This window comes from Mizuhopecten yessoensis, unplaced genomic scaffold (assembly GCF_002113885.1).
Source record: "Mizuhopecten yessoensis strain PY_sf001 unplaced genomic scaffold, ASM211388v2 scaffold5859, whole genome shotgun sequence".
Classification (NCBI taxonomy): Eukaryota; Metazoa; Mollusca; class Bivalvia; order Pectinida; family Pectinidae; genus Mizuhopecten; species Mizuhopecten yessoensis.
In genome coordinates, this window is record NW_018406259.1 from 75773 (window position 1) to 91666 (window position 15894).

At 38.9% G+C, this 15894-nt stretch overlaps 1 protein-coding gene across 2 annotated transcripts in view; it reads left to right on the forward strand.

The window, feature by feature from the left end:
* The window catches only part of LOC110451168 (CCR4-NOT transcription complex subunit 6-like), a 57800-nt gene that overhangs the window by 19245 nt on the left and 22661 nt on the right, over positions 1-15894 (forward strand). The window contains exon 1 of one of the 2 annotated variants that reach the window (XM_021499031.1): positions 5433-9278. The exons of the other annotated variant lie outside the window; for it this stretch is intronic. Within the exon in view, the coding sequence (XP_021354706.1) occupies positions 7772-9278 (1507 nt within the window). The 5' untranslated portion in view covers positions 5433-7771. Of the gene's footprint in view, positions 1-5432; positions 9279-15894 lie in introns of those variants that run through there. 2 annotated transcript variants of the gene reach the window in all.

A 15894-nucleotide genomic window follows, 5' to 3' on the forward strand; every position in this document is an offset into this window, starting at 1 on the left:
AGTAGCTTATAGGTATCTGGGAAAGAGTGCTATAAAGTTTCCCCAAATAAATTACCTTGACTAAAGTACTTTCATGGCCACATGGGTCAAATATGTAAATATCTTGAAACAGCTTCTTTTGCAATACCAAGAGGCCCTGTGTGACGATGTCTGACCAGTAGCATGCTGGGATAGAGAAGTATAAAGTTTCATTTAGTCTGGAACATTCTTATGCCAAGGAGACTCAATATATGGAAATATTTGCAAAAGTACTTTTATTGAGAATATTTCCCATGATTGCTCAAATTTCCAGTGGAGCACCACAGGCCCTATGGGCCTTTTGTTTCAATCAAATGTTTTTAGATATGTACGACTGTTTATAAAAGTGTTCATGCATACTGATAGGTTAACATTATACAGAAATCAACATGTCTTATTCTGTAAAAATGCTATCTTGTGTGTTAACATTAAAGCATTGGTATGTAAATCTATTGAGGAACAGCCAGTATCAGGTGTAATGTTTCTGGAGAGGTACTCCCAGTCCAGTGTATGTGTATATGTTATATAGTGTCAGGTGATATGTTTATTGAGATGTTCAAACTCGGCAATGTATTTATTCATATATTGATATTTATTGTCACTATATATATAAACCTATCAAAATCAGCTGTGCGATTTTGGTGGTGATCTTGTTTTAGAGCTTTTTGGGCTTTCATTATTGCGCTAACATATGACTGCGCTAATGGAAGTTTCTGTATATTGTTATTTATTGCAATTAATCAATGTGATTATGTGTTAAAATTTGAAAATGAGTTAAAATAGTATGATTACAGTTTGTAACTCTGATGTGATGATTCTGACTGCTTTTGATATCATAGAGACCTTGGCGGCGATAGCCGACGAAGGCTGTTGCTGTTCCATCTTTGAAGTTGTACCTCAAGTTTAATGAACAAGTAGAAAACATGCACAACTTTGGTTATTATCAAAATCAACAAAAAATATGAAAGTTTAAAATTTCATTTATTTCCTAATTATAATGCTAAAACTCTTAACAGTGTGTGGCAGACATGATTTTACTCGTTAACATTTGTTATTCCTAGGGGTGTCTGAAATCTAGTTCAGAATTTAAGGGCTATATTAGGAAGCAATTTAAATAGAGGTGAGATATAAAGTGCCAGGTGTAATACCTATTGTAAGATAATCAAAGTCAATAGTTTATCTCCGAGGGTTAATGAAAAAAAAGTGTTTTTCACTGAAGTTGACCTGATCTTGTCTGTGGTATAAGGCTGTTGCCATCCCACCGGGATGAGCCACCAGATAGAGGAATGGGTGTATACACTTCCTGAAGCAGGCTCCTGGCCTGGGGCTGGCTGTCAGGGTTGTGGGGTTGATGGAGTATCTGACCTGTGGATCACAGTTAGCAAATTTAAAGTCAATAGTTTATACCAACCTGTTTTGATATAAATCTTAACCAGTGAAGACCTGGGTCTTGCTACTTGAGTTATTATTAAAAGTTAATATTGAATTAAATAATGCATTGATTGTATATCTACATTGTATGTACTGTAAAACGCTTTAGAGTGGCTTATGTTAGCTAGATAGGGCGCTATATCAAATGCTGTATATATATTATAAACCATCATTAAACATTAATGATGTCATTAGTGAAGTTTTGACGTTGCACAGATTGATTGTTTAATGATGAATGGTTCATTAAAGCTTGATTTAACCACATGTGTTTGATCAGGGGCATCATTAAACCATCATGTTACTATAGGTATAAATAATTGAAAATGGTGATGAATATCATGTTTGACACCCTGGGTAGACAGTGAACTTGTCAAGACATTGAACTTGTCAAGACAGTGAACTTGTCAAGACAGTGAACTCCTCAACAGGTTCACCAAGTTCACCAAGTTCATGAAGATGACAATGCTGGATGAACTTCATACCAGTCAGTGATTGTCATTTAGCCTAGGTCTTGATAGTTTGTGCTTAATTTCAGTAATCGGTATATTCAATTTGTTTTGTTGTTTGTATGCAATTTATACAGTAGCTATTGCTTTACCTCATTTGACCTTATAAGAATGAACTGACTGCCAAGGTTGTTGACCTGATCATACTAAGGAAAACCACAGATGATCAGTCAACTTCTGTTCAGCATAAAAACATCAATATTTATTTTTCCACATATCTACATCTTTATATTTCTACGGGGCCTGGTTATGAGTGGTTAGTAGATCTGATCTACACAGGATTGGAACACTTTGTAATTAGTCAAAACTGCATATTGGACTGGCCATGTATTCCAATATCGACCATGGCAACTATTTTGAAAATCTTGTTATCAACATGAACTCTTCACTGATGTGTTTGATGTGACAGGAATGTAAAAGTTCATTTTTCTAGTACTAACCTGCAGGCAGATTTTGCAAATCTATTAGCCTGAGCTGTATTTTATATGTTAGGGCAAGGACAATTTTTCAATATTTATTTCACAATTAAAGTCATACTTGGCTATGTAAAACTTACAAAATCTGCTGGCTAGTAAGCTAAATATAAATTTGTTTACCCAAGTGAAAGTTGTGATCAGATGTTTCGATAATAGAAGATTATGACATCAGATTCATGTTCACGTAACTGGTTTGTCACAGTGCTCCCCCTGATTGGCCGTAATAAAAATAGCCTACAGATGTTTCAGGATGTCATTCTTCCTATTTTAGAGTGTTTCTGTGGAGTACAATGCTAATATGGTTATCTTGCTGACACCCCTAGTAGACTTTGTCACCTTGATCATTGGAAGGTCTCTGGGTTCCTAAATTGTTGATAATGTTGCCATAGTTGAGACTATGCATGGTATTCTGATAAAGACAAAAATCCTTGTAGGCTATGTCAAAAGGGTGAAATAGGCTGATTTTTGTGTCCAAACCACCCCTAACTGCCCCTTTCTGTAGGTGTCCAAACAGCTCTTCAAGATTGTGTCTAGGATCTATTGAAATTGAATGTTTGTATAATCTTTGAAAGGAATCAAATGCCTAACTTTACAGAGAAAACCTGGATTATGGATAAAGTTCTAAGTTTATGGACCTTCCAAACATGGACAGGTATGCAAATTGTGTTACCTGTTTAAGTTACCTGTACCTGTGTTAAGAAGTACCTTACATGGTACTTTTTTTGTCGAAGGTAAAGGAACATTCCAATTTCAAAGAACTTGTATTCATTGCAACGTGTGCTATTTATGGAATACTTCTTTTGAAAATGACTTTAAGCATTGAACGATTATGTAACTGTGGATATTCACCATTATTCTTTGAAATATCTCCTAATAAATTATGAATATGCAGATGAGAAATGTGAACAGTAGATCAGGGATATACTGTCACAAACTATTTCAATTGACAAATCAAACTGACATGTAATATCTCAAGATTTAGAATTTACCTTTGAATGGTTAAAAGGAAAACAATTACGTTTTGTAATCTGAGATTTCAGATCCTATATAGGTACAATTCATTGTCTCATTTTGTTAAATGCATGCTCACAACTATAGGGGAGTGAACTAAGAAGGATCATGTGTTGTTGACTTGGTAAGCAGTGGACCGATACATATCAAAATGGGAACAAAGGTCTCCTTATATTACGTGTATATAGCAGGAAGTTTTTAGTGAAGTAGTAGTTCCCAGAACTATATCAGTTACATCTATGCTATATAGATTCTGTGTAAAAGGTCACCCACATTATAGTTAGAATGGTTCACACAGAACTGTGTTGGTGATTTGAGGATGGCATTACTTTTGATATTATTACTTAGTAGGCCATCACTGTCAGCACTATGGCACATTGGTCTGTGATCATCACCTACAGAGTAAAACTCTCATCACTATACACCATACATGTCCTTTATCAGTCAGTGTCGGTAACACTGATAGTCGTAACACACCACATCGGCTCTCGTTGCTGACATATTACTGGTGTAATAAGTTATGAAGTATGCTGTTTCGGAGTTGGGGACAGTTTGCAAACTAAACTTTTAGCGACAGTTGGTTAAAGTGAAATCAATAGGACATTTGATGAAATATGTTGGCAAATGTTCTTTTACCTGTACTAAACACAATCAATGTGTGTGTATGCTAATTTTCAAGATAATGGACTTGATTAGCATACACATGTAGATTAATGTGTGGCATTGTGGTCTGTAATCGAAACCAGTTTCACCCGATTGCACTATAGGATCACAACACATAAACGTCAAATTTTAAAATGAAAATCAGACTTGTACTATAAAGCACTTCTACTTACAGAGGTTTGAATTTGCCAGATGTGAAATCTGACCACAATCTGCCAATACTTAAGGTAGAGAAGGTCTGTGTTGTACCTCAAACAAAGAAGAGTTCCAATTTGTTCATTATACAGTACATTCTAATGAATATTCAAATCTACAGCACTGTACAGAACATGTATGCTCCAAAATACAGCTCTATATGTTCTGGATTACAACACTGCTGAGTACATGTATGTTCTGGATAACAGAACTTTTACAGTACATGTATGGTTCAGAGATACAGCACTTTATACATACAGTACATGTATGGTTCAGAGATACAGCACTATATACATACAGTACATGAGCCACACATGTATGATTTCACATAAAATGATGTTGCTGCCGCACGTGCATATATACTTATACAATGGGTGTTAGCTCCTAATCTACGAGCATTGTCTCTGGTATCTGTCAGACCCATGTCAAGACAGCAGGTCTGCACCTGGCAATATTTATAAATAAGTCACTGACAAACTTGTGTATTGTCAATGAATTTATGTGTTACAAATATGAGCAGGAGAGGCCTCTATACATTTTAGTGATGAAATATAGATGTTGATGACCTCTGATTGCAAAGAGGAACAGCCCCCATGTAGAATGAGGCCAGCTGTAGGTTTCCCATGTTCCAGATAAAGATAGTTTTACAATATGTTTAGTACAATATCAATCTTGTAATGACATTTTGATATTGTTGGAGCTTCTCTGTATTGATTTCCTGGTCTAGTTTATACACACAATGGTACTGACTCACAGGCCCTCCTCAGAAGCATGATGTCCTAGAAATTTATACTCTAATATAATATAGACTTGTATGTTGTTTTAATAATATATATATATAACTTGTAAGAAATTGATTGAACCATCTTCAGTCACAGCCTTGATCTTTTTATGCTGTGTCCGTTATAAGTCAGGTTTAATTTCCCTAATTATTGACTGAACCTTAGATTTGACAATCTTTTCTATTCACGGACACTGCTACACAAGAAATGAAGGCTGTATTATTGGATGTTGTATACAGCTGCTCTATTGATGGAGAAAAACCAGTATAATACCAGCACTATTCTTTGGCAATGGTGTCGGTCATGTGACTAGCTATGGATGCTGGAGATGTTGATTAGCATTTGTGATGTCATGAAGTTGAGGTGATTTCCCTTGCATCGTGGAGGGATGGTGAGCTGGTTGCATGACAAGTGGGAACCATCATGGAATTTGTTATTGTGAAGGTCTAAGGACCTGTGTAAGGGGAGGCAGCTGGGGGCACTCTCTCCGGAACACAGCACACCATGGTCATTGGCACTGGCTGACCACCGGAATTAGGAAATAGGCCAGGTAGTGGTGTACATACAGGAGTACATCATAGCTAGTAAGGCCAATGTGTAGGGCCTACCTATAGGACACATACACCTCCTGTGGTTATCTGTTGGTGTACATGGTCAAAGGTAGGCTCATCTTCAGGGGCAAGTACATTAACCGAGGTCACCATCAACAAAGGACCCCTCCAGGACAGGGGAGGATGATGTAGTCTTCCATGAGGTGAGGCCGGGACACATGTACACACAGTAATGGGCAGCACATGTTGGTTGGTCTGCCACACATCATAATGACTGATTAATGAAGGAGCAGTCTGCCTGTGTATACACATCATAATGACTGATTAATGAGCATCTCTACCTGTGTATCTTGTACATCAACAAAGTGGCTACTTTCTCCCTATATCCAGGCTTTTCTGAGAATAATAGATATCTTGTTGTGATATACAGACAAAACATTAACACTGAGATAACTAGAAAAACAAGGTTGGTATGTGAAATATACGTAATTGTTCACCACCACATCTGTACGTCACAACTGCGCCAAGCTTTAGTCAGATTGGCTGAGGAATTTAAGAAGATTACATGTAGGGAAAAGTGTTACTCATCCGTAGCCCCTCCCTAAGCCTAGCCCCTCAATGGTGTTCAGTATTTAGGAGTGTGGGGGAGTACAGAGGTCAGTGTTGTCATCAGGTACAAGGTCAGGAATCTCACAACTGCTGACACCCGATAAGATAACAACACTACTACAACTCCTACTCACAGCCATTCATAAAACTAATCAGTGTGTACTACCTACCACTAAAAGCACATGGGCCACAAAAAGGAAAGTAGCTAGGGTCTGTGAATAAGGACATTGACTTATGAAGTAGTGACTGAAAATCTACAGTAAAGGCAGTGAACGGACTTAAACAGGTACACACTAATCATCAACATTTAACTGTAAGCCTCTAAGGCAAACTACCACACAATCCTAGCCATTGTTAATCTGAACAACTCAGTGATTTGCATTGTTAGAAAGGAGATCGAAGCACAGGACTTTATGCACACTTGGTATGCTAATCATACACAGATTACTGAACTCGAATGGATATACCCGCCACTGAACACAGACATGCGTGAACCACACCAGGACTGGAGCTACACGTGTGTATACCTACATTACCAATAGTACTGTGTATACCTTAGCTAGGCTTGGTGTTCTAACCCCTGTGTGATACAGCCCTCAGGGAACACCAACACGCTAGACATCTCACCTCACCTCACTCAGCCCTACCAAATACCAGTTTATTTTCCAAACAAAAGTCTGGGTTTGATTTGATTGAGATATGGACTGTTTGCTGTGATTTGTGATGGTATCTGAGAAAATGGCTCGAAGGATGTGTGTGTAATACATAAGTAAGCAGTGATATCATCAGCAATTACAGGTGTAATGATGTGGTGATGTAACATTCTATACAGGGTGACATCTGTATTAACACCACTTGCTGACCTTTTCATCAGACCAAGGTACTGACCAAATACTGGGGCAATGGCCTTGTGTCCACTGGACTCTTTACTGGAGCACATGTCACTGGCCGAACAAAGACCAGGAAATTGTCACCGTTCAACTAAATCCTAATGTTGATCTAATTTCCCTAGTATTCAGTAGATTTCTGTTGAAGGAGAAGGATGTACAACAGGCAGACTATATAAACTGACATTACACGCTGGACAAGTCTCGGGTGGAGAGATATCTGTGTCATTGTATACAACATGTGTATTCCCTATGAGGATTGGCTCTTTGTCTAGTTTTACACTATATATAGGCATTACTGTGAGACTGTTATTGGTGTGATCATTACCTGAACTCTACTAAGTGAAACTTGTGTAGATTTTGTGTGGAAACACTACTTAAATCACATTGTGTTTTTGTACTAATTGATGGATTAACTGGCTACAACAGGTAGGTCTTTGTTGTGAGACTATGAACTCGTGGCTGTAGTTGTGAAGGTGTTTGGATGGCCTTACCTAGTAGTAGTGAAGCCTTTGTCTTGTGATACACTGATGACTAGTAAACCATTACTAATATAACAGGACACATCGAGTAATAACCGAGAGGTCCGGTTAAAACAGAATGCGGTGCTAACTAAGGTCAGTGACAGTCATTGAAATATACATGGCTAAAATGGCTGTGGTCAAGCGTGAGGTGGTCAGTATTATGGACGCTGTTGAGCCTGTAGAGTCCACCTATGTCAAAAACTTTTTGAAAACTCATACCACAACCCCCCCTCCATGTAAAAAGTGCCAAAAAGAACGATCAAGAAACAGCCCTAAATGGAAACAAAAATCTCGCCAGAAGCCAACCAAAGCCAATACTCCTATTGTCATTCAGTTAAAAGATTCTCTTAAGGCAGCTCTGAGACAAAAACAGCGCTCTCTAGCAGAAACTGTAGTCAAATGCAAGGACGTGGAGGTATCAGTAGACAACGAAGTGGATAGTTCTCAGGGTAGAGACAACATTACCACCAACGCCAAACAACTTAAACGAAAGCATGATGTCAAACATCTAAGTGCCTTAATCTCTGTGATAGAGAAGTCCCATAAGAAAGACAGATATACAAACTTTACACATAGTGCCCAAAACACAAATTCCAAACTAGTGGCTAATTATGTACTCAATAATGCAAGCTATGGAACCGACACAAAGGACAGCTCCCGACCAAGGAGCATCATCGAATGTGAAAATGTTGATGTCATATGCAATGACTTGAATAGCAGTGAGAAAAGTTCTGTCACAACCGAAGACACGGAGAGTGAAAATGGATCTACAATCTCAAGTTCTGAAATCCAGTCGGACTCCGATCAGTCTGTTTCTTATGAAAATTCAGAGAATTCCAAAATGTCTAAAGATGAGTTGGAGAAGTTGGCTCTGTTCACAACAGGGTGTCCCCTAGTGCGGATTGACTGCCCACCCTCAGAATGTCCCCATTGTCTATCCGATATGTATAATACTCAATATTATTATAACGATGTCAACAGCGCTTTTGAATTCCACAAGGACCAGGAGGGTGAGGAACCAAGTTCTACACCTCTCACCATGCCTACTGCTGTTCAAGATTCCGAGGGAGAAGAGGTGTCTGTTACATCATCAACGGATTCCTCGGATGTCTCCCCTGCCATCTCACCTGTTCAGTCCAAATTATCCAAAAATGCTCAACCATTCAAATCTAGAAATCCAAAGAACAATGGCCAAAGATCAGTTAGGGGTAGACAACTCTTGGATATCGACATTGTTGGAAGGGGAGGTAAATCCGGCCAAGACCTGTTCCCCGACAGTGTTTATATTGATTTGACGGGTACAGATGTAACATTTACTGTGTACTATGATCAAAGTTGGTCCATGTTGGACAACAGCGACTCATCAAGCATTATCGGTCAACCACACATTGTTGACAACAACTATGCAATTTCCAGGAATCATTCCGTATCCGAGTGGCATCCAGGTGTTTTGGGGGATCCCCCCTCTGACTCGGTCGACTTTTCACACATGTCTGTGCCCCACTGGTACTGGCCCTACGTGTACCCTCCCCTCTACAGCCTCACTCCTCCCATGTACAGCGCCCCTCTGGATGCAAACAATGTCCCAAAGACACAGATGATCCCCCCACACCAACTAAGATCTTGTAAGTATAACTGGTCAGGTACATTATGTGTACAAATGTGACCATAGGGAGTCTGCAATTATTGTTTAATAAAATAAAACTTATTTTTCTCTTATATAATTTGTCCCAATGAAAAAGAGGTGTGTGGCAATGAAAAAAAAATTATATCAGAATTTTCCTTTTTATTCTCAGATATTCATTCTTGTTGTATCAAGCTCTCAGACGGGTCTAAAATTTCTATTAACTCTCAACCATATCTTCCAAACTTTTAGGCAAGTCTTTTTCATATCCTTAGGCTTGTTTTTGAGTCATTTTTACTACCGAATAGTCTATATACCACTTCTTGATGTTCTCTTGTTCTGATAAGGGAATTTTTACCAAATTGTTTCAAGTAGCTATATAGCAAGCCTGAATTGTTTGTAGTTGTTTTAGGTACGAGGAAATTTCATATACAGTGGTATAACCTATCAATGGTTGTGTTGTGGTCATCACTAGGAAGTTATATAGATCTACTGTCGTAATAGTATATACAATGGCAGCAGTCGCTATGTGAATCCTGGGGTTTGTGCCAGAACAATACTGAATCCAGGTCAGTGGGACTGTAGAGTTTTTACAGCTCTAGTTAATTGTGGTAGAGGTTGAACTGTATAAATGTCAAATATTTTTAAAATTGTCCTTGTTAATGGTAGTTTTTTCTGTGTTGAAGATTTTTTAGATTAATTGATACTGTTCACTGTCCGAGTATAAAATAGATGTTGGGTTCGGTACAAATAACGTAATAGAACCTTATAGCTATATTTGCAGCTATTACAGACATACTGATCCACCTCCCTGGGCTAGTTTCTTATTATTTTCTCAATTTTATTTATAAGAATCCCTGTACCCCTGCCAAAAACTCAAACTACATAGTAGACTGTTTTCACTATAAAATTGATAAATCATTTTAGAAAGAAAATCATACCTTCGGGGACTTTTATGGAAAAAAATAAAGATAAAATAAACAAAAAATTAAATAATCCGCAACCGAGTTGTGTGTGTAAACTTTCAGCGTGGCTAAACCAGAATTTAAATGCTGGACTTGCAGGTTGTTGTACTAACACTTGAACTGACTGAGCTACCTAGTCAACAGAAGTGCTTGTTATATCCAGTATGTAGTTAAGGGTAGGTGGTATACAAAACACCACAATACAATGGGACAGGGATCCTTAAGAAAAACAGAGTGAAATTGCATCAAGAAAGAAGATTTCTTTCTCCTTTTTATACGCCAGTCAAATTTTGACGAGAGTATTATGGTATGCGGTTGACATGTCCGTCAACCCTTCCATCCGGCGTAAACTTTTGTTTGTCCGGCAATCTCCTCCTACATTTTTTGACATATTTCTTTGAAACTTAGTAGGCTAAATAATCATGATATGTTGTTGTTTCCTTGAAAAGAATTTTGATTCCACAATTTTTGCAAAAGTTATTGCCCTTTGTTTAATTCAGTATTTGACTTTTGTCCGGCAATCTCCTCATACATTTTTCAACGGATCTCTTTGAAACTTGGTATACATTATAATCATGATATGAAGTTGAGTCTCCCTCAAAAGAATTTTGATTCAACTAGTTTTGCAAAAGAAATACATGTGTATATACATATAATAGTCCTATCTGTGTACTAAAACACTGCAAATATCTAATCCTTCCAGTGGTTAACATGATGGAAAACAACATTTATGACTTGAATTTTATTTCCCCCAAAACATTGCTAATTCAACTTTAAAATTGTCATTGTATCTATAGGGTCTATATTGGCAGTATAAAGTAAGTGGATACACCCAAGTGTAGTTATGTTGATGTATGTATGGGGAAATGTGGTATATCCATGTCAATTTATGGTGAATAAAGGTGTACCTGTGCTACTAGACTGATGTATAATACATATATGGATAAAAGAGACAGTGGATGCAGCAGGTGTTTCCGACCCCCAGATTTTCCTGCTACACACCAGCAGACTATACACCACCCCATCTGTTGCTATGTATATTGATCAGACACCCCCCATGTGTATAATGTGTAGTCTAGCTCTACCATAATACACAGCTGTTTGTTTTGGTAATTGTATAATTCCATAATAAATAACAATAAACTCATCTTTAGTAGGATGTACAGATGTTTGTGATGGTATAGGATCTAAACAAAACTGTTTATGGGCCATGTAGATATAACTTGTAGTTACTACCTGGTATTTGTTCTGTTTCTGTTCACATATTTTGACTCCATTCAAAATCTATTTTACAAAATTTTAGAAGGTGTGTATTCACTCTAGTGCCAAAAGTTCATTGTATGTGGTGGACAATGATAAACATTGGTCATTATAAAACTTTGCCTTGGGCTTAGGTGATAAGGAAGAGCCTGATTTCTGAACAAGGTAGCTATATGTATATATTGTTCCTGTGCTGGGGTGTTGTCCCTGGTGACTGAATTGCGGTAATGTGCAGGTTTGTTCATATTCCTGGTTCCAGGCTCTAGGTAATTTGCAGGGGGGTTTTCTGCATAGGGATGTACAACCTGTAGGCCCAGGTGACAGACTTGAGGTAATGTGCACGGTGCTTGCTGTGTGTGGTTGGGTATAGGCCCTGGTGCTTGACTGAAGTTTATGTACAGGTTTGTTGCTGTGGTTGGGTGGACATGTAGGCCCTGGTGCGTGACTGAAGTTTACGTACAGAGTTGTTGCTGTGGTTGGGTGAAGGCCCTGGTGCTTGACTGATTTTTATGTACATGTTTGTTGCTGTGGTTGGGTGAAGGCCCTGGTGTGTGACTGAAGTTTATGTGCAGGTTTGTTGCTGTGGTTGGGTGAAGGCCCTGGTCCTTGACTGAAGTTTATGTACAGGTTTGTTGCTGTGGTTGGGTGTACATGTAGGCCCTGGTGCGTGACTGAAGTTTACGTACAGATTTGTTGCTGTGGTTGGGTGAAGGCCCTGGTGCTTGACTGAAGTTTATGTACAGGTTTGTTGCTGTGGTTGGGTGTGCATGTAGGCCCTGGTGCGTGACTGAAGTTTACGTGCAGATTTGTTGCTGTGGTTGGGTGAAGGCCCTGGTGCTTGACTGAAGTTTATGTACAGTTTTGTTGCTGTGGTTGGGTGTAGGCCCTGGTGCGTGACTAAAGTTTATGTACAAATTTGTTGCTGTGGACGGGTGTAGGCCCTAGTGGGTGGCTGAAGTTTACAAACAGGTTTGTTGCTGTGGTTGGGTAAAGGCCCTTGTGTCTGACAGAAGTTTATGTACAGTTTTGTTGCTGTGGTTGGGTGTAGGCCCTGGTGTGTGACTAAAGTTTACAGGTTTGTTGCTGTGGTTAGGTGTAGGCACTGGGGCGTGACTGAAGTGTATGTACAGGTTTGTTGCTGTGGTTGGGTGTAGGCCCTGGTGTGTGACTGAAGTTTACAGGTTTGTTGCTGTGGTAGGGTGTAGGCCCTGGTGCGTGACTGACGTTTATGTACAGTTTTGTTGCTGTGGTTGGGTGTAGGCCCTGGTGTGTGACTAAAGTTTACAGGTTTGTTGCTGTGGTTGGGTGTAGGCCCTGGTGCGTGACTAAAGTTTATGTACAAATTTGTTGCTGTGGACGGGTGTAGGCCCTAGTGGGTGGCTGAAGTTTACAAACAGGTTTGTTGCTGTGGTTGGGTAAAGGCCCTTGTGTCTGACAGAAGTTTATGTACAGTTTTGTTGCTGTGGTTGGGTGTAGGCCCTGGTGCGTGACTGAAGTTTATGTACAGTTTTGTTGCTGTGGTTGGGTGTAAGCCCTGGTGCCTGGCTGAAGGTTATGTGCAGGTTTGTTGCTGTGGTTGGGTGTAAGCCCTGGCGCCTGGCTGAAGGTTATGTGCAGGTTTGTTGCTGGGGTTGGGTGGAGGCCCTGGTGCCTGGCTGAAGGTTATGTGCCGGTCTGTTGCTGTGGTTGGGTGTAGGCCCTGGTGCCTGGCTGAAGGTTATGTACAGGTTTATACGTGTGCTGGGGTGCAAGTGTATGACCCGGTGACTGTTAGTGCACCAGAAAATTTTGTATTGATCTGGGGTATGTGGTTCTCTTTACAGTTGCTTGAGTGATGGAACACAGTATTTAAGCAGCAGGAACACCCAGCAAGTTGTTATCCCCAATCAATATTGACACCAGCTATGGTTCAGAGTGTATCAGACCTTCAGCAGGTTTCCTTCTAAAAGAATCAACCTTCTGCATCTTTAACTCCTGTTCCAGCTGATAAACTACTATATAATGTTTAATTTCCCTCTGAACCACTACACTTAAGTGCCAGATCACAAATAAGATTTTTTTTTTTATATACTCAATTGACAATATTTACAGTGTTCCGTGTACAATGAACAATTTTTCTCTTCATGTAACATCAAAAATGTATCTACTAGTATAATAGACTTGTCAAGTCAGCTCATGCCATATGTAATTGCTATAGTGGCTGTCATTTTCAATATTTTTTCCAGTAATTTCCTTTCATGCCAAATCTATACATTTGCGCTCTCTCTAGGGCCAATTGCCATCGGTCCATATATCTATATATAAACAACACTAAAAATTGTCATCACAGTCTTCGTGTACTCCAGGAGCATTAACACTGTAACCAGTCTTCTATGTAAAACTCTGCAATGTAGAGTATAATTGATTCTGTGATGACCTTGGTAGTATATGTCCTCAATATTGATATGTTTCCAGGGGACAGTAATGAGGTTCATTTATTAATTTATAATGGATAGTCAATTAGTATACGTGGAACTGGTCATATGCTTCAGTGATTCTTTTCCTACAATCAAAGGCATGCATAATTATGTGTTCTGGAGCCCAAGGGGCCTAGAAACAAATCCCACATTTTTCCTAATTAACACACAGCCTCCACCTGCCAAAGGTAGGGTTACATACCTCTTTATATGATCATTCTAGTTGTGAATTTTAAAATGATTTACTTATGTAACTGACCCTTTGAAAAATGTAGGTTAAAAGTGTAGCTAATCCCCCCACCCTGCTGTTGTACCTGTATATGCGTGAGAGTCGCAATAAAGCCATGTGTTACCACATGACTGACTTCTACCCGCCTTCAGTCTTTATTGATGCCCATGCAGGTAAAAACCTGTTTAAAAATCTTCATTTCTTCCATAAACATATAAAGCCAGGGTTCAATTAATTCAGAACCTTTGTGTTTCTTTTCATCGAATTCAATTTATTCTGAACATACTTTTTTTCCATTGATGTGTATTTTGACAGCAGCTGCTGTATGATTTATCTACCTATTTTATGTGTGGAGCTCTGATTATTTATAGCATGTCATAGACACATGTTAGTGCTGTTCTACACTGACCTCAAGCTCAAGCTTTGTTCTATACATCTTTACTCTCGGGGCACATTTTTTCCACAATCTTAACGTTTTATATCCTGTTTACTGATTGAGAATTTAAATGTCATCATCCGGAACATTTCATATTATTTCTTGTTATAAACTAAACTCTCCTCTAGTGCCGACACCTGACGCCAGATCATATCATATATCTACCTGCAAGCGACAGAAGAATACAGACATAATTTTAAAGTTTTAAATATTATTCATCCCGCCAGTCTGTCTTCTTTGTCTATATAATGTTACCTCTGTAGCAAGACATCTTATATCACAGTACATATGTACCCAAATTGTTCCTGGTTTACCACATTTTTAGCTCACCTTGAGTAAGCAGATGGCAGAGTGTCAAGTATAAAAAGTAGGTCACTGTGACCTATGGTTTGACCTTTGACCTCAACCTTTGATAAAGTTTGTCATAGGCATATCTTCTATACTATTTTACCTGGAATAACCAGATTTTTTATGCATGTATGTCTTAACTGACAGATTGTGTCACTATATTCTGAGATAGTTCATCTTGGTAAATAAAGAAATCATTACCATTTGGGGACTATGGATTGCCTTGTCATATACCTTTCCTTGTTTTCAATGACATCTCCTTTTAAGCACTTGACAGATTTCAACCAAATTGTTCTGGTAGCTTATTTATGGGGTTTAAAAGACACATAAAAAAGGAGCTGCAAATCGAGGCTTGATTTCCATAATGACCAAAAGACGATTTCAAAGCCCTTGGGCCTCATGTGTTAAATATCAACTGGGGTCAACAGATGGAATTTGAAAATTGACAGTACACTGAACTGTATCCTAGTGCTATCCTTCACATTGAACTTCTGTATTACAGGGGACAGACAGTATAATGGTCCTACCTTCCATATTGGTCCCTTAGAATAGGATGCTATTACATTGTTACACTGTATGGATAAATATGTTTAAGTCTTTCCTCCTTTGGTCCATAAGAACACTGTGTTATCTAGTTCATCCCACCCTGAGGGACTATGTACTTCAATGCACTCAACCCCAGAGGGACTTTACTATAGAACATCAAACTCTGAGATCCTGATCTAATTACCACACCCTAGGTTGGTTGGTTGACATGTTTTTCGCCTACATGATTCCACCAATGTGGGTTTCATCTCACTGACGGAAGCTGGTGTTCTGTCAGCGTGTAGCACACCCTACCAAGAGGGGCTGTTATATAGTGCACCCAACCATGGAATCCTGTACTGTAGCTCACCCCACCTTGAGGGACTGTACTTCAGGCA